The sequence below is a fragment of the Thunnus albacares genome, chromosome 10 (genome assembly GCF_914725855.1).
Source record: "Thunnus albacares chromosome 10, fThuAlb1.1, whole genome shotgun sequence".
In the NCBI taxonomy this organism is placed as follows: domain Eukaryota; kingdom Metazoa; phylum Chordata; class Actinopteri; order Scombriformes; family Scombridae; genus Thunnus; species Thunnus albacares.
This window is the reverse complement of record NC_058115.1, coordinates 7873014-7895830: the sequence shown is the minus strand read 5'-3', so window position 1 is coordinate 7895830 and position 22817 is coordinate 7873014. Positions and strand designations below refer to the sequence as shown.

General features: G+C 38.4%; 1 protein-coding gene and 1 long non-coding RNA gene across 2 annotated transcripts in view; both read right to left on the bottom strand.

Moving 5' to 3' along the window:
• aff2 (AF4/FMR2 family, member 2) overlaps positions 1-21259 on the bottom strand; it is a 164502-nt gene extending 143243 nt beyond the window's left edge. Inside the window, exon 1 of the mRNA XM_044363728.1 lies at positions 20816-21259. Coding sequence (XP_044219663.1) covers positions 20816-20868 — 53 coding nt within the window. The 5' untranslated portion in view covers positions 20869-21259. The remainder of the gene's footprint in view (positions 1-20815) is intronic.
• On the bottom strand, positions 13388-16326 carry LOC122990382. The gene is made up of 3 exons (XR_006405344.1): positions 14807-16326; positions 14165-14314; positions 13388-13932 (listed from the first exon to the last, which is right to left on the bottom strand). It is a non-coding gene; the product is annotated as an uncharacterized LOC122990382 (long non-coding RNA).
• Positions 21260-22817: the final 1558 nt, after the last annotated feature.

The following is a 22817-nucleotide window of genomic DNA, read 5'->3' as shown; positions in this document are numbered from 1 at the left end:
ATTGTCTACATCATTTATTTACTTTATTTAGCTTTGTAAATTTAACTGACCTGACCGACTTATGCTGACACAGTACAAAAGAGTTGTACATTGCAGTAGCAGCAAGTCCAGAGCAGAGCATGACAGCAGTACACACTCAAGTCTGCACTCACAGCTGAACTATAGCTCCATTGTAACAGTACTTGCACTGGAAGAAATGTCAAGGCTGAAACCTGTGTAAATGACAGATTCAAACATGTCTTAGGTGATATACTGATTAAATTGTATTTACAGTACACCTACAATTCCCCTGCTTATCCAGTAGGAATTTTCTCTTGAGGGCATGTGTGTGTTTGTATGTGCGGCTGTGGGCATGTTTGGTGTAGACTGGATCAAGGGAGTTTTGGGGGATGGAGAGCAAAAATTCATAGCATTGTTAGCAATAGTGGTACAACTAAAAGGTTGTATGAAATAATTCCTCTACATGAAATGCTACATGTAATATGCTGCAAGCTGTTTCCTAGTGTCAAGTGTACAACACAAATGAGGTTTTCATTTCTTTTTGAGGGTAGATACGAGACCTGAAGTGCAATTCCACTGAGGGGGAAATGTTACAGGGCATTATTTAAAGCGAATAATAATGGCTATCATACATATGCTCTATAAACCCAGCATGGGAGCCTGCCAAGGACTACTAGACAAAGACCACAGCTTGGTAACCACTAGGTTGTTATACACACAATAACGCAGCACAGACATACCGAGACGCTGCGAAGGCAAGCGAAGCTAAGAGAGATACACAAGCACGCACATTAACACAGAAAATGGATCTCAGTGTCCTGGTAGCTTTCAGACAGACAAATTGTCTGTCTGTAGATAATAGAGCCTCAAAAGTGAGGATGAGGAGTCGTCCTGAAATTCATAAAAATGAGAAGGACAGAAAGGGAAGATGCAAAAGGAGGAAAAAGTCAGGAGAGAGTGAAGAAGACATCTAAACAGAGTATTAGAGATAGGAGGAACTCAGACAGAGAGCTGGGGGCATGTTAATTAGGGAGCAGGTTGATAACAAATGTATTAGCAGGCCTCTGAAAGAAGGCAGGGGAGAGGAAGAGGGGTGAGAGCGATAGGAAAAGGTTAACAGAAAGAGGAAAGGGAGGGGAGACACTGAAGAACAATGCAGAGAGAGACACAGGATAATTATGAATTAGTTGATAAAGAGGTAATAAATGTCCTGAAGGGGAGCAGCAGTGACAGAGACAGAGGACACAGAGGAGCACTGGAGGAGAAAATGAGGATCCTTTTGATAATAAACTTTGAGTGTCGTAGTAAATAGTTATTACCACTTTTACTTATTAACTGTCAGCTGGGGAAAAAGCCCTTTTAAAACAGAGGTTAACATTAACAAGATGCTGCTATGTAGCATTACATCAACATTTCTAACGTTACATACACAGGTAAGAGACTATTATTGTATCTTACTGTTGAGTCTAATTTTATCTTTACTTGAGCTGAAATGTATTAAATTAACTACTGCAACATGTACATTTGAAAAGTCGCGTTTAAAGTGAGCAAGCTAAGCTTTAAGCTAACTAGCCAGCTATTATAGTTAAAAGCTAGCTGTTGCCTTTGGACAAAAACCAACCAGCCTCAGCTTCATGAGGGTCTCTTTCTCCTCAATTTTTTCCCCAAACTGAGCACGGTAAAATGATTTCTCCATGTAAACTGTGACTACAACCTACCAGCTGGATTTTTTACATTTTAACTACAAATGTAACAAAGATTTGGAGGTATGGGATTGTTACATAACGGAGGTTAAGTTTCCTTTTTTGTCTGTTGGAGAACATTGACACTGTGAGGGCCTTAATTTTGTCACTATTTTTTTCCATTTTAATATTCATCAATGTTTAAAATTTTACAATTCATTGTCAATACTCAACTGTCTGCTAGTAGATATTATTACAATGTTAGTTTATATACCACAACAACTGAAAGGTGGACAATATTGTTTTACGATTTCTCATTAAAATGTTACAATTTGATACATTTCAGTAGGAAATTATTAATAATAATGGCATTATTGTATTTTTAGTACTATAGCAGTAAGCTGTGACCTCTTCCTTATCTGATATTTCTCCAGACAGACATGAACAGAGCTGGTGGAAGTCAATGTGTGTAATACAGAGACATAGAAATTGGTAAGTAACTTATACTGAGGGAACTTTTTACCTTTAAAAACTTACTCGAGCACAGTGGTAATGTGGCAGGTTGGTTAACAAGTTTCATCACATTTTGTCCCTTTGCTGCAGGGAAGATAAAAAATTTTTGTATGCTTCTCCAGTGACTGAAGAGTTGCCTGCTATTGCCTCCAGCTCTTTCAAGAAAGAGCAAGGGGCTGAGCTGAAAGATACTAACATGCTCCATAGAGCCGAGGACGGCTGCAGAGTTCGGTTCATCACTATTTTTTTCCTTTGTTAATATAAATATATTGATTGGTGCATCTTTAAAGGCCAGAAGAAAGGTGCTGAATCTGCATCAAAATAAGGAGTTAAATACATCTTCTAATGCATTTTTAACATACAATATAGAAAATAGAAAATATAGTCGTTACTCTACTTTTTTGAGGTACACAATTGAAATGAGTGGGAACTCCAAGCATTACAAAACATTTTTCACCAATAAAAGACACTATGTATTGCCATATATAATGACTGATACGAGATTGATATAAAAAGTTTCTTTTAAAAGTACATTTTACATTCATTTTTTGTGCGAGGAACCGACAAGAGAATGTTAATAAAATAATATACTTTATTCATTTAAGACATTTCCTTTAAGACATTAAATCTAAATATTAATATTTCTGTTCATTCTCAAATCCCAAACCATTTAACTACTAATCCCTTTGGCTCTTCCCTTCTCTGGATAGCCCAAGGGACACACAGACACACGCACACACTAAGTCGGTCTTTGGGGAGCCAGGTCCTCTCCTTCAGGGGAAATGAAATGTCTCTATTTTACGTCTTAGTGGTTGAACTTTAACCAAAGCTGTGTAATGTTGTGAAAATAATAAGCCAAAATAAGTTATCATTTTGCAATGCAAGATAATATATTACCTCATCATCTTGCACCACATAATGATACAATAAAACACACAAACATCACGGCATCTTGCAAATTTGTGGGTTTACAGTGGTAACCATCTTTTGGCTGTTCTCACCTGTCAGTCAAACCGTCGCTGCACTGCACTTTCCAGAGATCATGTGTCAATCAAACGGTGTGTGTGACGTCTTTTTATTTATTTTTTCTGTAGGTAGAGTTTGAGTTTCTGGGGGATGGCACTCTTTTCTTTATCTGTCCAGCCATGCTGCTCATGCTAATAACACACTTCTTCTTCTTCTTTTCTCTAATCCAAATTAATGGGAAACATCAAACACTCCACTTCCTCAGCTTCACATTGGTTTTCACTGAAAAGACTTACCTGCATGACACCTCAAGTGTTTAAAGCAGTAAATAAAAACACCTTAATAAACTGGCAGCTAGTTCTGTCATAGAAATCAGTGAGAAAGAATAGCAAACAGATACATGATTATGCAGAAATGTTGCAGATTATGACAAGAATAAATCATTTCCCTTTTTAAAATGAGTATTTTAATGCCCCACACAGCAGCCAGTTGATTGGCTGACTGTGCAGTGCTGAGCCTTGTATACAGTCCTTCCTGCACTCAAAAATTAAAACATCAAATTGTTGCAGTGAAACATCTTTATGGCATGTAGTACATAGCAGTCCCATGTCAAAAATGCAGGTGTTGTACTTTGATAGCAGCATCATTAGGGGAGGTGTTAGCAAATGTCTTCAGGGTTCTTGTGTAGTGTCGCCCAATTACAGTCAAACACACTCTCTCTCTGCTCCCTCTCTCTTCTTTTACTCTCTGTCTTTCTCTGGGTCTCGCTGCCTCTTTCTACCCGGTGTAAATAATGTAATTTGTCACAGACAGGCCTCCATGTAGGAGATGACCTTTCGAAACCTCACAGTAAATTGGCCTCGGCTAGAAAAGCTACGTCATTAGCCCTCTCTGTCTCTGTCTCGCTCTCGCTTCTTCTGTGTCTCCCTGCTTTCAAATTCACTTTTATTATTTCTGTTTAATTTTATATTCAGTGTTTAGTCTACTGTCCTGTGAGGCTAACTAGCTCTCTGTCTGTCTCTGTCTTTCTCTCAAATGTACCGCAGTCAAACACGCATTACAAAACCAAATCGTAAAACCCAGCTGGTAGTGATTGAAAGTTTTTTTTTTGATTAGCTGATGTGTCTGATGCATTTTCACTGACACACTCTTAACTGCTTTGTGGTCCTTGTTATGTCTTTATATGTTTGATCCCTCTCTTGTTTTGTATGTATTGTAAGTCCAGTTAGTAGTGAAACATATCATGTATCGTATTATTACAAATGTATCTCTATTGTATTTGTATCGGCTCATTGAATGTTTATATACTGTAGATACATATCGAATTGTCCGAGAAGCAGAGATACACTCCCATAGCTAAAATCCTGCTACGTAGCATCACATCGACATGCCTACACACACACACACACACACACACACACACACACACACACACACACACACAGGTAACTTACTTTAAAGAGACTGAACTTGGTAAAATGTAATTCTTTGAGCAAATTGTAACTACAAACTATCAGAAGTATTTTTAACCATTAACCTAAAGTAACAAATGTCTCTATGAAAGAACACTGACCTCTTTTGACATTTCAAAAGGGACTTTATTTAGTTGCTAATCAAATATTTTAGATATTTATCTGTACCCGCAATATGGAATTTGCAGCGGCCTTTTTATTTTCATCTTTACCAAAGTTAATTTCCTCGATCTTAATAGTCAGTAAGAAAAGCTATTGTGTTTGGCTTGAAATAAAAGTGTCACTCTTTTCTAAATCATCTCATTGTGTAAACTTGGAGTTTTACCAGTGTATTAAAAACAGCAACAGGAGGTTAATTACCATTAGACTGTCATGTCAAGTCAGAAGCTGTAAACAAGAGCCGATGCCAAGATTTTTCAAAATCCTGAGGCCATGAATTCAAGTTTCCCCCCACGTGCCTGATCCTGTGCCTCAGAAAAATCTGACCACACACAAAGAGGAAAGTCTCTCAACTGTTTTACTTATTGGATTTTTTTCTTTAAGTATTTTATTTGTTTTTTTCTTTTGTTTGTTTTTTTTGATAGTGGATATTAGAGATAAAAACAGAAGAAGGTGAGAGAGAGGAGGGATGGTATGTAACATGGCATGATGTTAGGTCATCATCTTTAACTTCTAGACCATATTCTTCTAATAAAATATCTTTCATATTTTATTTAGTCTACTGTTAGTTTATAGTTTTGTGTGACTTTTATTTCCCAACATGTCAGTCTAAATTCAGATTTGTAACCTTCTCTCCAGGGCCAGAAACACACTTATGCTGCTGAAATTGTGAATGCCTTATTAATTTTGTTGGAGGCAGCTTTTTTCCCTCTGCAATCTGCATTTATTCATTTAGAAATGATATAATAATGACTGCAGATGCAGGAAACATCACAACATCTTGGTGTCTTCACCATAATGATGTTGAACAGAATGAACCTGCTAAAACATTTAAGTTCAGAGGGCCAAATCCCACCAACAGACAACTACACGGGTTAGAGCAAGAATCAAATACTCTCATACACACAGATACATACACAAACGGATACACAGTCACAAAGTATCAGCAATATCACAAGTGCCAACACTACAGCAGAGAAGAGAGAACTACTAGAGCACTGGGTTCAAGGCAGGATGTTTGTGTGCGTGCGTGTTTTTGTGTGCATGCGTTATCATTCCTCAGCACCATGCTCCTCTTGGCAGATGGCTCTGCCAACCTCGGGACCTAGGGTGTGTGTGTGTATGAATGTGTGTGTGTGTGTGTATTGTCTTGGTATCTTGGGGGCACAAGGGCAGAAGCTACCTGGTGTTGACTGCCAAGTCTCTCGCTCTCTTGTGCTCTCTTTCTCTAAACCCCTCCAACACACACACACACACACACACACACACAAACTGCTTTGCCCAGTCACGACTTTTATTGTGTAAGCGATTGAATTTAGCTTTTTAACAACGCACGGCATTGAAAACAGCTTTGGACAGATACTGTAGTGAAGACGATCACTATTCTTATTGTTCTTTGGATTACAGAGATGATTATATTTACTAGTAGCAGCTGTAAGAGTAACAGAAGTATGTGTGTGTCGATCAGTGTGCATCTCCCACAGCTAGAAACTGAACTTCAGTTAGATCATCAGAAGGTTTAAGATGTCATTTGCTCCCGGTTACAGCTAATCAATAACTCAGCGTTATCATACAGAATCAGAACATAATGAAATAACATCATCATGACACAAACACTGCAACTAATTACTAATTAAAATTTCACAACAAATTAGGGAGCACTACTTAAAGCAAATACTTAATTAACTAATTCAAGTAATTCTTAATTAGTTCTAACAACAAATTAGGGAATGTAATTTCAAGCAAGCTCTCCATTAACTAATTTGACCCTTTTCTAATTTAATTCTCACAGCATAATGAATGAATATTATTTGAAGCAGATAGTTTGCTAATTAAATAAATCTATTACTAAATAACCAAAATATTTCATATTAGCAAGGACTTCAGAATCAATTTAGTCAGTATTTTTCAGATACTTTATGTTGGCAGACATCTTGTGGGTGTTGAATTTTGTCCTTCTGCCCCTGTGGTGGGTTTGAATGTGGTTTCTTAAAAACTCTCTCACCCTCCCCTTATCTCTCCACTGTGTATTCTCTGATAAAGAAAACCACTTCAAACATAATCTTTAAAAAAGACAGAAAGCTGGAGCAATAAGTACACAGATAAACATGAGTATTAAAAGGTGGGAAACCTCTGAAGACAATGACCCTGCCAACATTAGAACAGCAGCTACAACAGGAGCTTGGTGATCCGGTCTCATGGGGAGGATCTGGTACAGTTATGTATTCAGCTTTATGGTCTAATTAATAGTTACAAGGCTTTTAGTCACATCTATCGACAAGGCAGTTGCATTTTCTGCACAACATTCATAATAAATATCTCAGCACAGAGATACTTTTTGGTTATTTTGCTAACAATAAAGCTGCAGCAGCTTCCATGTGAAACAGTAAGTGTTTTAAACCACTTTTGATCCCAGGAACATTCAAGTCTTTTTTAATAAAGGTATTGCAGCTCAGAGAGACATACCTCAGTATAGACGCTGCAGCTGCACTGATGACTGACTTTTTACTGCACCTCATTGAGCCACTGAGTGCCTGAGGGGGCTTATCATCTGAGGTTTGTCTATGACAGCTATTAGAGTGATTTGTTGTGTATGAATTCATGTATCTTTACCTAACTTTAGCTTCCTAATGTACACATTTAACTGTTAAATGTTACACTTAACTTTAAATGGATGAAGACGGTTTTAATAGATAACAACGCAAGCAACATCTTGTGTGGTGCTCAAGCCAAAGATTTTATGTTTCTTGTCAACAACAATAACATGATAACTAGATTTATGTTATAATTTAATGTCAATTCTTATCCAAGTCAATAAATAAAGTAAAAGCTTGTCTTCCTGGGATTATTCCATCAAGCGCCTTGTCACTAATTGTTCCTGACATGATCCAACAAACAAAACGTATCGTTCAACAATTATTATGAGTCTTGAAACTTATGTTGGAAAAGCAACATCATCAAGAAAGATAATGAAACATGATCACTGCATATAAGGAAGAAGTAAAGGGTAGGATACCTTCAGTTCATTGCCAGCGTGAATGTGCTAGCATGACAATTTGGGGAGCTTTTTGAAACTTTGAATATCTGCAGTCTTAATAACTGCACTACTGGGATTCCTGAAGGGGCAGTGAGTGCCCTTGGCCAGTAATTTCATAATTTTTCTAACAAACAGCATGTAACGTTTGACAAGGTGAAGTCAAAGCTCTGGGAACACGACATATAACAAGAACATATGCGATACTGTTTCCTGCTGAGGTGCAAATTATGGCTGATGAAGCCTCCCAAGACCTTTAACACCCTTGAAGAAACCGCAGCACTCAACCTACTCTGGACTAGACAGATGGCAGACTGCATGTTCAGATATTGTGGAAATTTGATAAATCGTCAGTCATTTATTCCTTCATACTTGAACCTTACAGACTAAGGTCTAATATTGTAATGCTGAATGTTTGTGTTAGAAGGATGAGTCTAATTAAATTTTAGTTATAATTATGGTTTTTAATTAAGTCCAGTTCATTCTAAAACATTATGTTTGTTTGGATGAGATTGATGCTGCTGTTGGTTGATGTTTTCTTAAAGCTTTCATTTTATATTATTTCTATGTTGTCAGGTTGGGTTTTTTTTGGTTGCTTACCTTTAAAATTACATTGATTGTCCATGACTGCTATTCATGTTAATATTTATGTCATAATATAGTAACACCTGAGGACAAGAGCATTACTTAAATGTATCACCTCAGGAAACATGATGTCTACAAGGTGAGTCTCCTGTACATCTGTTGAGGAAACACAGAGAGTCTATGAATATGACAATAAATCAGGGAAATATATGGTATATATATATCAGCTTCTCAAAGCGTTGTATCAGTTGTAAATGCATCAGGTAACACTTATTTGAAATTAAGATATTAGTGATCTTTTTTTTTATTTCCTCTCTACCTCTTTTACCTCCTTAATTTTCTTTTTGAACAAAGGAATAATGCCTCTGAGTTAATGGTGAGCTTGTCTGCTGGGATATCTTCCATCCCTCTTTAAAGACCAATTTTCTGTTTTAAATGGCAAAATTACTGCTGATGAAGTTTAAGGAAAGTTGAATTTCTTCCCATCTTTAAGTTAGGCCAATTTTTCATTTTCCTCCTTTTTCCAACTGTCAAAAATGATGTTCTTTTTCAGGCCAACTGCATGAGCATATGTGAACTGAAATTTCATGGATAAAGATAAATGTTCTGCTGAGGATTTTATATCCCATCCAGATGGTTAGTATTTTATTTTCTTATAATACACTTAAGAAAATGAACAGATGGTGTAGCTCTTTATATGGAGCAAATGCAAACCTTTAAATGTTCGGACTCCAACTTGCACCCAGAGATAGAGGACTTACCTGCTGATAAACCTGGTAAACAGCTGATCTCTATACCAGTGCACTGGTATAGAGATCAGCTGTTTACCAGGTACCTGATACCTGATACCTGAACTATCAAACAATTACTTTAAAGCACAGATAGTACTGTAAAGATATTGGGAATTTGAGTGATCTGATTATATAAGTGGATTATCTCATAACACACTTTACATTTGAACAATGAGTTCAGAGGATCCATCTCCTTAACTATAATAACACTCCTCCAATTGAGGCATTTTATAACATCTTCCACTACTTTGATGACTGACAGCTCTGCTTCATATATTTTACTTTTAGTGAAAATGTTCCCATAGATAGATTCTGCAATTTTCTGAGAGCTCGATCTAAATGAAAAAGCTTATGATACTAAAAAGATTTGGGGAAAGGACGTGTCAGCAGTAAGTGATGATGGCATGAGAGAAAGAAATCTAAGAATGTAGAAACTGTAGGTAATCCTGCTGTAGCAGTACAGTTGAGAAAAGTTCACCGCTGTACACCTTCCCTTCATATGTAGTAGACACATTTTTGATCCTAATATCTCACAGATGTGGTACTTTGATTGTCAATGTTCTTAAGTCGTATTTCAGTGGTCTTGGACTTGAATCCAAAAAGAAACTGGAGAAATACTTTAATTGATTTGAAGATTCTTGAAAATCCCTTTAACAGCTGGAAATACACATCTGTATGTTACATCAATTGCAGCTAAGGACAGATTAATTGTACTTCTGCAGTGGATGAGTGACCCCAGAACTACAGGACTACTTGGCACAGAATAAATACTACAGGATGCATATTAATTACTCTGGTGATCCCTTAACTTTTCATCTAGCGTCACCATCAAGTCACAATTTTAATTCAATTCAATACATTAGTTTATGAAATGCAAATTAGCTAGCGTGGCTGTCAGCTCGCTGATTTTTTTCTTAAAAGTGGCCCCAACATTGCATTGTATTTTTTATCCTGTCTTGTCAAATGAATCAATGAAATTTCAAAAGGTTTCAACTATTTTGTATCTTACTGTAATTTTGTGAATCTGCTTCTTATTCTTTATCTCCATTTTTCATGTCACTGGATTGGTTTTTATTGTGAATATTATATTTTTGCACAACAATATATCAAAAGTCAAATATGGATTTGATGGCTGCATTGTGTTTTTTTTTGTTGTTATTTCCTCATGAAAGAACCACGGACAGTGACTGTTTCCTCCCAGATGGACTCCAGGTGATCTGACCAGTTCAACCAGCTTCTTCATTCTGGTTCGCACCTGCTGACAGACCCCCACTCTCCAGCGCAACCAGTATAGGATACGCTAGATTTCTTCCTTCAGTGTGATCTGCAGTTAGTTTTCATTTTTGGGCATTTGCTTGTGAATTTTTGGCAGTTTTGGACGAGACACAGCTTCTTTTCGCAGCCTCTGAGTCGCTGACGATGTTGGTGTGAAGTATCATCAAGTGGTGCTGGTTTGGCAAGCCGAACCCCATCACACAGCAAGAGTGGAAATTTCAGTGTGATGAATGATTTTGTACGTATTGAGCTTGCACGTGTGACTGAGCTGATTGAGAGCTTGGGAGGATTGACGGGCAGATTGAATATTGGACTGTGAGACTGAACATTGAACGCATTGACTATAAATTGACTCTGTCACCACTTCTCCCTGTTGATCCCATCTATTGCAAGCTTATTCCCAGATTCATTTTTACTCTGGTCTGGAAACTGCATTAGATCTTTTTTCACTGCAACTCTGAACTTAGTTTTTTAGAGGTTAAAGCAGCTTAAGCACAGAAATCTTTCAGACTATTTAGGTTCCATCAAGATCCAGTAATAACAACAATAATAATCAGATTCCCTTCCTGCAGAACTTTTTAGATCCAAAACGCGCAGCTAGGATCTTATAATTCCATGCTGACATTATGTGTAATCAATTCCCTAATTAACTACTTAAATTGTTCAACCAATCACCATCAGTGTCAATTAACATTCAAAGCGATCTCCCCCAGATTCCACTGCCATGATTAACCAGCTACATGATGGGCAATTACAGTGCGGAGTATGCAACATTCAATGCAAGCCCTATTACAATCATACAAAGCCTTCAGATCTCCGTGCAAGAGAATGAAACAAGGAGCGAGATGGGAGGAGGAGGAGGAGGAGGAGGGAGAAAAAGCAACAAAGAAGAGAAGAGATGAAAGGGTATTTCTTCAGGAGGAGGAGGAGGAGGGGACCTACAGTGTTGGTGGGTTCGTTCAGATTTAACAAAGGCGTGGGGAGCTTCAAGATTGTTTTCTCTCTCATTTTTTTTTTTTTTTCCCTTAAAGGGAAAATCCACTGTCAAACACGAGCCGCACATCAATGGCAAGTGACAGACTTTTAACTCCAATCTGAGTGATTTCCATGGTTTCTACTGAGAGGTGTGCGTCATTTTTTATGCCAGTGAAATGCATTGTAAAATTTGAGAAAAATGGGTCCATTTGAAAATAACTCTTTCTCTCTGTTCTGGTTTTCATCCTCCAGTGGTGGCGTTATCCTCCTTATAATCTTGGACAGTTCAGTCCATTTCAACATGTATTAGCACTGAGTCACCAGCTACATCAAAGGTGTAGGAGCCTCCAGCTTTTGGTAAAAGACACTGGTTAAGAGCAGACTGTCAGCATTATGGACTGCACTGTTTCCATTTCCAATTAAATACATTTAATCATGTTTTATGTGGCCTGGATCATGGTCAAAAAGTTAATTTTGTTGAATTGTTTGTATTTGGTTGTTTTACTTTAAAGGTGACATACTATACTCCTTTCCCACAAGTTAACACGGTTCACTGGGGTCTTAATAAAATGTCTCTGACATGCTTTGGTTAAAATACCTCAAAGATAAAGCACCACAGCAGCCTTCTCATCCTATCTAATCAGCCCTGTTCAGAATGACCGGTTTGAGTGCCTGTTCCTTTAAATGACAATGAGCTGCTGCTCACCTCACCCTCCTCTTCTGCGGGGTGTGCCAACACAAGTATGGCTTCACACTACCATGGCAACTGTTGAGCGTGAACCCTGGAAGAAACATGGCTGCCAAAGAAAACAGCGCTGCCGCCATATATGCTTGAACCAGAGTCAGACCCTGAGCAAGAAGAGGCTCCTGAACAAGTTTGAGCATCAAAGATAAAACAGGATGTTTCTGAATGGTAAGTTATTAACTTTATGTTACTTGGACGTTTCTTTTTGTATGTGGTTACGTTAGCTAAAGTCATACAGTGTTGCTGGCTGCGGTGGCCGATACTAGGTATAAAAAGACGGTGTGTTTAAAATGTGGAAAAATGAAAATAAGGCCATAAACACTATCGATAATTTATCTTCATTTATCAAAAGTTAGGTTTCTGGCATGTAAATAAATAAATAAGTAACGTAAACAACATTAAGCTATTCCCATTACACCAGTAAAGTTCAAGCTCAAACGTTGCAGCCATGTTTTCTCAACAGCAGTACCTGCCAAATTTCCAAGCAAGGGATGTAGGATTGTCTGCCAATTCCTCATAACTCATAGTAATATATGTTTACCAATTATTACAGCATTTAAACATTATGTACTTATTAACATTAACAACCTTATTAGATTGTTGCATTTGGTCACTTACTGTATGTCCTTATTAGTAACAAGACATTCAAAGAAACTACACCTGCAACGTTGTCACTTTTTTAATCTCTTTCCTGGCACAAGTATATTTGTGGGAATTGTGCAACAAAGCCTACAGAGGCTGAGAATGTCTGCTGCAGGGAGATACCGCAGGCAGTATGAATGCTTGATGAATGAAACTGTAATAATGCAGTCATTATCTTTTCTACATTGCATGTCACTTACTCTTTCAAATTTACCAGGTTACAAGAAGACTACAGAAGCTTCAAAACCAACCATCATGCATGATGGATCATTGTGGCCTCAAACTGTGTGTTTGAATGTGTTCTCACTACAGAATATATTCAACATTTATAGAGTGGACTATGAGCCTTTACGTCTTAAGGGGAATAGAGCTTTAAGTATTTTTTATGCATATAAATTGTCAATTATTATTGTGATATAAATATGAGTAAAGAAGAAAATAGAATACATATTGTTTCCTCTATCTTGCACTGATTACTGTTCATCTTTCATGTTTGTCACTTGTTAACACTTTATATATCAAACACTGCAAGCACACAAAACAGTTTATATAAACTTAGCTTTTATTGTCATAAAGATCATTACTGCAAATACCACACAACGTTTGAAACAAAGTTATTCAATGTACCACCTTGTACAGCAGTCCTGAGTGTTTAAAAATAGGGAAAAATGCTAATAAAAAGTATTGTTTACAAAAACAACAAAATTTGTTTTATCAGTAAGGTTTCACATAAAACATATTAGGATGGACACACTATAAATGGGTGTTACCATTTACTATTGACTAAATATCATGTACCCTTTGCTCAGCCATTACAGATACTCGGCCTACAGAAGCTTTGTAAGCTGGTGTTGGGGCTTTTTGGGCTGGAGAATCCGAGCTGCCTGCCTTCCTGGTGCTACGGATATGGACTGAATTCCCTGACGCTCAAGGAAGGTATGCGTGGTTCAGACCTGAACCTCTACATGTAGCTGGCTATCGCTTCCTGTTTCTCTGGTCTTTCAAACTGGGCAGAGAGATCCTCAGGGATGGGGATCTTCAGCACCTCAACCATATGGGGCAGAGTCCTGGAAAAACAGTTCATCCACGTAATCTGTAATACAAAAAAAAGAAAAAGATTATTTATACTTTGGGAAATTCTCCAATAACCCAGTAGCCCTGTTGCAGGGTTGCACATTTTTTTTTTTTTTTTTTAGGTTTATTTATCATGAAGGTCATTTAAAGAAGATTACTTTATATGTAATTCATTTTTCACTTGTTGTATAGTGGCTGTTTGCCCATTTTTTGACTTTGTGGGATTTTCAATAAAAGCTTGTAAAACTTACAGAAGGTTGGCTCTGCTTTCACTGGCTTTTCTGTGCATTCTTCCTTCTTGGACTTTGGGAAATTGACTTTAAATAGCTGCTCGCCAGCTGATGTTGCTGCTTGGGGACACCCAGTATTTTCATTAACGTGCAGGGCTGCCAGGTAGAGTCCTGGAAGGAGAAATAATAGATGGTGGAGAGCACATGTAAATATACACTGTACACATTCCCTTAGGTATTAAGAAATACAGATGGTCGTAAAACACATTTTACCCTAGCACAACATGCTAACGTCGCTAACCCCTGGCTACCTGAGTGGAACACATCTGTAACTTAATCTGCAGACCGTCTACATGTGGGACGGGGCCGGGGGTGAAATGGCCTCCATGATTCACAGCGAGTCATAAACTTCTTGTGAATCTCTATAAAATCAGCAGCAAGAAACAAAGTGGACATCACCACCCATTCTCTCATTTTACTCTCTTGTTATTATGAGTGTTGATAAGACAGAGTTCATCTTATAGACATTTAACTAACAAACTAATATCAATAATGTTATTGTGGATCCTGCAAGTAATGTCAGTAACTTTCAAGAAAATTACATCTACTACCTCAACGTTAGCGTTAGCTAGTGCTAAACGCAAATATTTTTTAAATACTTACATTTTCCTCGTTGGCAGTTCTGTCACGGATAGTTGGTATTGATCCCTCTTTCAGAAAAGTTTCGTGGCCAGTCCTGCATTGTACTGACCCAGGTCGGTAAAGCAGTCAGACACAAAGTGGTTAACACACACATACAAGTTTTTACCAGCTGTAACTGGAACGTTGCCATCAAAAATAAACTTTATCCACTCAGCTCTTCTGTCCGCTGTGGGTAGAGATACTCAGATGGGGGGGGCGATACAATTCCAATGAGCCCCTACTTGATGTATGAGGAGGCAAATCTGAATGGCTCACAGTCACACATTTTGGGACCTAGCTAGCCCACAAAAAACTGACTGGGTTGTCTAATATCACAGTTTGTGTTGGTAAGCACATCAGAGACCTAAATGTATGTGCCCAAACACTGACAAAGTGAGTTTTTCATGATATGTGACGTTTAACACTGTCCAATTAAAAGGTGAATCACAACTTTCAAACAAAAGTCACATACACTCCCAGCTGCTCATTTACTGGACAGAAATTTGGCAGCAGATCCTCCAAACTAAACAACAAATAGGGGCATTTTCTGTTCTGCGGTGGCTTTCATCAGGATAATATCGTTTGTCATTGTTTAGCCACAAGTTACAGTTATAGTTCTCAAGATTTCATTCCTGGTTGATTTGGTGACACCTGTGGTTAATTTGTCAGAAACACAACAGAAGAGCAACTACTCTGTCTGTTTACAGCCCAACTAAACAAAATCATGCTGTTTTATTACGGAAGTCAGTCAAATATAAAGAAACAGTGATTTCATGCTGTACACGGCACGAGTAGTTTTCCACACAACAGCGGGGCAAAGTGGAATTGTTACCTTGCTGACAGGGGTTAAATTGGGATTTGTTATGTGGGAGGGGGGACTTTGTGGTTTTCAGGGTTGCTATGGGTGCACATGGGTGTGTGTATGGACTACAAGATCTGATTGATATCATTTGACAAACTGTAAATAAAATATAACAAGGTGAGACAACCCTCTGCTCTGAGCACTAAAACACTAAACAAAGTCATTCTAGATAAAAACAAACCAGAGCTGTGCCCATTTTAAGCTAATTGTATTGTATTGTTTTTTATTTTTTCTTTTAAACTGTAAATCACAATCAATGTATTTGAGTGTGTGTATTTTATTGTTCTTCCATATCTGTAGTGTACAGTGGTTTTATGATAATGAAAGCTGTATGTTTTTAATTGCACAGTACATGTAAAGCCCAACTAGGGACAAGAGTTGAAAATTAGCAATAGCTATAAACTCTCTGTGCAGCACATCAGTTTCATGCTCTGTACTGGAACTATGTTAAATTGCATCGTCCCTATCAAATAAAATAAAAATTTAAATTCATACTTTCTTTAATACCAAAGTCAAGTTTGGACAAATACAACAGACAGTTCTGGTTGTACGATTAAAATAATAGCTTTGACTTTTAAAGAGATGTATGTACCAAAGCAAAAATACACACATATTACATTACATAAGAGAAAAACACCATATAATCAAGTAAAAAACAATGTATAGACATTAAATTATGTTTTGAATATGTATTTTTGCTTATATAATACTGTTTTATTTTGAATACAAAATCTAATTTTTGGTTTTATTCTTGCTTCACACCTTCTTTTTTTCCCCACCCGCATTTTATGAAGACCCGCCCTACTCTGCCTCTGATTGGCTTGAACTTGTTGCCCTCGTTGGTTCAGTTGGTTCGGTTTGGGCAGGTGCCAAGTGAGATGTTTGGGTAAGAGTAGAATATCAGAGTCCGAGCCAGTCAGAGGCAGAGTAGGGCAGGTCTTCACAGAATGCAGGTAAGAAATAATGCTTGTTTCATCGCTAACATGAAGCTGTTAGCTAGCTTAAACTGAAACTGAGCTGTGTTGCGTTCAGAGAAACAGATTTATTAACTGAGCACAGCAGCAGGTCCATGTTTTATTTCTGTCCCTGTTTGTAAAACTAAACATTTATTAACAGATATTCTCAGTAAATGAGACAGTCTGCTGCATTTGAACTGAGCCATGTTTAGCCGGGTTTTTTTTGTTCGCTAGCTTGATGCACCTCAACATTGTGCAAAGAACATGTTTGTTTTGTTTTATTTTGTATGTCAGTGTGCACATTGTGTATGTACATACATGTGCAAATATACATGCAGATATATATATATATATATATAGCTAAGAAGAAAATGTGCTTTAGACATTGTTTGAATTATTAAGACTGAGAAAAGTATGAAAATATATACATTGTTGAAGAAAGTGTCCCCTGATGACAGAACAGCGTAGTGCTGGCCAGTGCCGCGGCTGAGCCCTGGCCAGCCTCGGCACAATTTAACCCCTGCTTGCTGAGAAGTTGGAGCTGTGCAGCCTGTCACCTGCAGCTCACTGTTGGCTGTTCCTTCTTGTTTCATTCCTCTCTGCACTATTTAAAACCGATCCACAGTCAAAAATGCTGAAAATGACCGTGTCTCGTTTAGTTCATTTTTGATGAACAGTCACTGTCAGCACTAATCGTGGTCACAAATACACTGTTTCCTGAGGCTGCTTCACGATAAAAGCCACCTCGTGTAGGAGGACTAGTTCACTGATGTTTCCCACTGCAGCAGCAGTAGGAAACATTCACATTAGCAGTAACTTAATACAGCTCTGACATGCGTAGGGAATGGCGGACTCCACCACTGATAATTGATTTGCTTAGGGTTATGCACAAAAACTACACGCTCAAGGTTAGGGGACTACTGTGATCATGATTAAAAGAAACAAATCTCGTCTCTGTCTGCCACGCTGCGATGAACTTGTTGGAATTATTTTTATGTAAGGCAACATGAGACGAGTGATTGCTCTGGTAGCCTGCCATGACTTAATCAATGTAACTGATAGAGGAGACACTGAATGCCAAAGTATTTTCCTTTAATCTGAAGTGGTCACATCTTGCCAATACCTGATCCACTTAGGTCAGTATCAGCTCCTGATACTGATCCAGCGGATCAGTTCGGTGTAATCCCTAATCGTGGTGGGAAATGGGAAACAAAATTCAGGCTCCCATGTTAAGATCACAAGCTTATGAGGATCTGGATGTCTTTTTTTTTTCTTTACTTAGTTAAGGCTGGGTATGATCATGGTCATGGTTAAAAGAATCCAGCATTGGAAACGACAAATGAAAAGTGGTCACCTATAACAACGTCACACTCTTTGTTGACCCAATCATCCACCTTTCCTAATTCTTCCCTAAGACATCCACCTGTACTTCTGATAGACAACAATAGCTCCTTGTCAGCTAACCCTTAACATTTGATAAATTGTCCTCCCTTCATCTTATTACACCAGACCATGAACATACAATCACACAGTGTCAAGAAGAGTCTTCTAGGGACTGGCACACCTTCACCTACAAGACCTAATCAAGGTTCATCATACAACCTGGTCAACCCATCAGCAGCTCTGCTCATTGTTCTTCATTTTAATCTACAGTTTCTTAATTTCTGTATTTTTTCCCCTCTTATAAAGCCTGTTTCTGTGCAAGCCCAGTTTCCCATCAGGACCAAGTGACAGCAGCGGCGTGATGGACTGGTGGCACGGGGAGGGTTACACGTTTAGACACCCTGAGCTTGTTGTTCAGCCCTGAGCAGCTCCTCTCCAGCAGCGGGGGGTTAAGTACCTTGCTCCAGGGCCCATCCGTGGTGGCTGCTGGGGGACAGCACTGTGTGTCACTTTAACAGCTCAGTTTTCCAGCTGGAATAAGAAGGATTCAAAACAGCAACACGGTTGCCAAGTTATTGTGCTCCCACTACGATACATGGTTGACCTGGAGAGGCTGTTATACAGTATATGATCAACCTCCTACCATCCTCCTGACTATTTTAGCACTATGTGAGACAGATACATATTTGGACAGCACAACACTGCATGGACCACAGCATACATAAAAATATATCCAGTACAATATTTATCCAGCATGTAAAAGCTGTAGTGAAACATGTCTGATACTGTTTCTCATCACGCAGCTTGTTTGTAGTTACAGGTTTCTGGAACATGCACATCAACTTCAATCACATTCATACACACTGAAGCCTAAACTGGGAGCTACCCAGTACCTGTAAAGCTGTACTGAATTGTAGAATTATTCTTTAATTACTTTTCTTTTGTCTAATTTCTGCAAAAACCAACATTGCAATATTTTCAAAAATAATTCAGAGTAACAGTATTCCTTGTTATATTTAACCCTTTCTTGGGATTTTTGGATGACAGGCTAATTTGATATCAGAGAACCTATTTCATTTTCAGGGACTGATATTTTAAGCATCCTTTAGTTGAACTGACACAGTTGTAAAGCAATTGCAAGACACAGCACAGACAAATCCAGCACAATTTTTATCCCACATGTAAAAACTGTAATGACACACGTCTGATAACATCTTTGATTTTCACGCATGGGTTTATTTTATTCCTCAAATTTTCCTGTGCATGCACGGAGTTTCTCCACATCACCTCATCTTGCATTCATCATACACCGAAGCCAAAACTGTGAGCTGCCCAATCCAAGCTGGCAGACAGACTGTTACTTTCCTTATGTTCAATTTTTGTATAAACCAGTGTGCTGTAATGTTTTCCAAAGCAGACAGCCTCATGGCGTTCTTTTACACCACCAACATCTTTTGGCCTCTCTGGTGATGACACTGCGGGTCTTTGTTCTTACAGTATGTCCTCTGTTGCATCTAAAAAAATCCTTGCTGAGGAATGTAAGTAAAGGCAATGCAATATTGCACAGTATGGATTAAGGCTGCAACAAATATTTTCTATATTGATTAATCATCAATTAATTTAGTCTATAAAATATAAGAAAAAAAGTGAAAAATGCTGATCACATGTTCCTAGAGCCCAAGGCGACATCTTCAAATGTCTTATTTAGTCTGACTGACAGTCTGAAACCTGAAGATATTCTTATACAATCACATGAAACAGAGAAAAAGGTGCAAATCACACAAGAGAAGCTGGAACCAGAGAATATTTTGTGTTTTCTGCTCTTTTTTTGCAGAAAACACAAATTACAATTGGTTATGAAAATAGCTGCAGATTAATTTTCGGTCATCCAGCTATTTGATTAATTAACAAGACAGCAGCATGAAAGACTAAAGTACAAACCACAAGCTCGGTGCTGTTGATTCTTTCCATGAAATGATCATTGTGTGCACAAGAGGAAGAAAATCTAGTTTTAGCAGCTATGAACTGTGACTGCTTGACTCACAGTGATCAGTGCATGAAGGACTTGATCTGTCTTGCAGCACTTCCTAAAATCACCACAACCCAACTTCACTCCTTCATTATGTGCCCATGACTGTGTGTGTGTGTGTGTGTGTGTGTGTGTGTGTGACTGTGGATGTCACCTGTACTGACAGCAGGCAGACAAAGGTGGAGGGTGAACTCACCTAAACTCTGTCTACCAACCTTTTTTTTTTTTTTTTAGCCAAAAAAAAGATGAGATTTTCAGGACTGAACTGAAATAAATAATGTAGTATCAAACTTATGTGTTACCTGTGTCACATCCACCTTTCTCTCATGTCACCGCTCTGTCACATCACCCGGTGCGGTCTCACATTCAAGTCAAACATTCCTTAATATATCACAATGAGACAGTAAAAGCCGGCGTTGTGCTGTGTGTGTGTGTGTGTGTGTGTGTGTGTGCGTGCGTGTGTATGTGTGTGTGTGTGCAGGCTACGTATGCATGCTGAGCCTCCCGGTTCGTCTCAAGCAACAACGGCAGCTTACGGTGACAAAGAAACACGGTTTGCACGATTTCTCCGGGACTCACTTTGGCTTCCTCTCCATCCCCCCCAAAAACGCAACGCAAGCCTTGATTTTGCCTCAAAAAGCGGGGATGTCATGTCCGCTCATCCCCCTAAATCCTGCACATATATTTAGTTACAAAAAATAAAAAAAAAAAAAAAAAAAAAAACATACAGAAAATAACAAACCTGTGTGCGCAGGACTTACCATGGTTGTTCAAGCTCCCAGTCTCTGAAAAAGTCGAATTCAAAGAGATCCATGGCCGCTTCGGCTGGTGCTGTTGGTGGTTAAAATCCAAAGCTGGTGCTACGTGGTTCTACATAGGCTACTGATACTGAGTGTGTGTGTGTGTGTGTGTGAGTGTGTGTGTCAGAGGGGAGAGAGAGAGAGAGAGAGAGAGAGTAGACACAAGCGGCTGCCTGCCAGGAAGCTGCTACGTGGTCAAGGCAAGCTGACAGCCAGGCAGAGGTGGAGGGAGGGAGAGAGCACACACACACACACACACACACACACACACACACACTGAAGAAGGCTGTACAAGACAAGTAACAGTGAGATATTCACTGCAAAAATTTCCCTTCATAACAAGTAGAGCTATTTTTGTTGCACGGATCTCACAAAAATAAACCTTGCATCCCAAGAAATGTGAAACACTGCAACAGCTGGAAAATGATTTGAATGCTTTAAAAAAAAAAAAAAAAAAAAAAAAAAAAAAAAAATCTGCACTTGTATTTGTGCTTCATGTTACAGATGACATGTTATTGGTTTAATCTTCATCTTGCAGGAAACCACAAGACAAGTCATTTCAGCTCTGATCTGTGTGTTCTCATGAGTCCAGTTAAAACTTAAGAATCTCACGGTTGATTTTTGTTATCTCATCATACTCTGTGAAATGGGAAATGGCATTAGATTCAAAGGTGTGACAGTAAAGTATAATGAGTGCACCAGCTCACTCAGCGAGCCATGAGGAGTCTTTGTTCAGCTACAGGGTGTGTATTAATGCATGGTGCGTGGCAGGGCTGTAGCCAACATTTTAAATAGACTACCGAGGCCCAGATTCCAAAATACAACCCCACAAAGACAGCTTTGACTCTAGCCACCATAAACAGTCTGAAACATGTTCGACTTTCTTTTCTTTCTTTTTTGGAAAACACATTTTAATAATTCACTTATCTATTCACATAGATTTTTTTCTGTCAATTTTATCTCGCTACCTGATTTTTTCCCCCACAGATATCAGCGTATAATACTAAAATACTAAAGCTCTTTATCATAATTTAAATTAATGTAATGATCTTTTTCAAACTTAAAGATATTTAGTCTAAAAATCCATCATGTATAAATGTGTAAATGTGTCAAATTTCCAGTAATACAGAGGACATGGCCTCCTTGTTCTCCTGGTGTAGGGGGTGTAGTATGACCTCTGTTGTTTTTTGACGTCAATCTGAATGTAAAGTGTAGGGCTTTAATCATGAAATTTAGCAGTATTGGAAAGTTTTTTTTTGCAAAAATACACCACAAAGTAGGGCTACAGTGCAGAGAAAGTACCAATTCTCAAGATCTGACGTCCTGCTCAGACGCACTTGTGGACAGAAACGGAAGAAAGCAGAGTATCCACACACTGGATTATAGCTCATAAACCGTACTGAACTGAACCGGATCAGCATTTTCATGTGATTTTGATGTGGCTGGTCATTCTGTAACTGTAATTTCAGGGTTACTCATTTCTTTCCTTTGCCATTATTTTCTAGTCTGTGGGGTCTATTGAGTCTTGTGCATAGTAGCCACATTATGCTGTATTTCACTTTCAAAATATTTTAAATATAAAAATAAAAGTAGCTTTTTTTCTTCTTCGACAACCAGACAAACTCCATCTGCTGAGAACAACCGTGCGATGCAATTTAAAGCTCTAATGCGATCTATCACGCACCTGTCCTAAATACAGGATTGGATGCACACACAGCTACCCTTCTGTATCACCCAAACTTTATCCCAAAATCCAAATTATCACCTGAAAATAGCAAATAGTCAGGTGAAGCGTGTTCATGAGCCTGGTGTCTACACTGATTGGTTACAGGATTCCAGACGGTCGCTGCTGCAATTAGGATGGTGAGTCGTCTTGTTCAGCTTCAGTGAAGTAACTTGGGTGCAGAGAGGTGGCAAAGCAGCAAGCTAGTAGTGACAAATGTACTCAAAAGTACTGCACTGT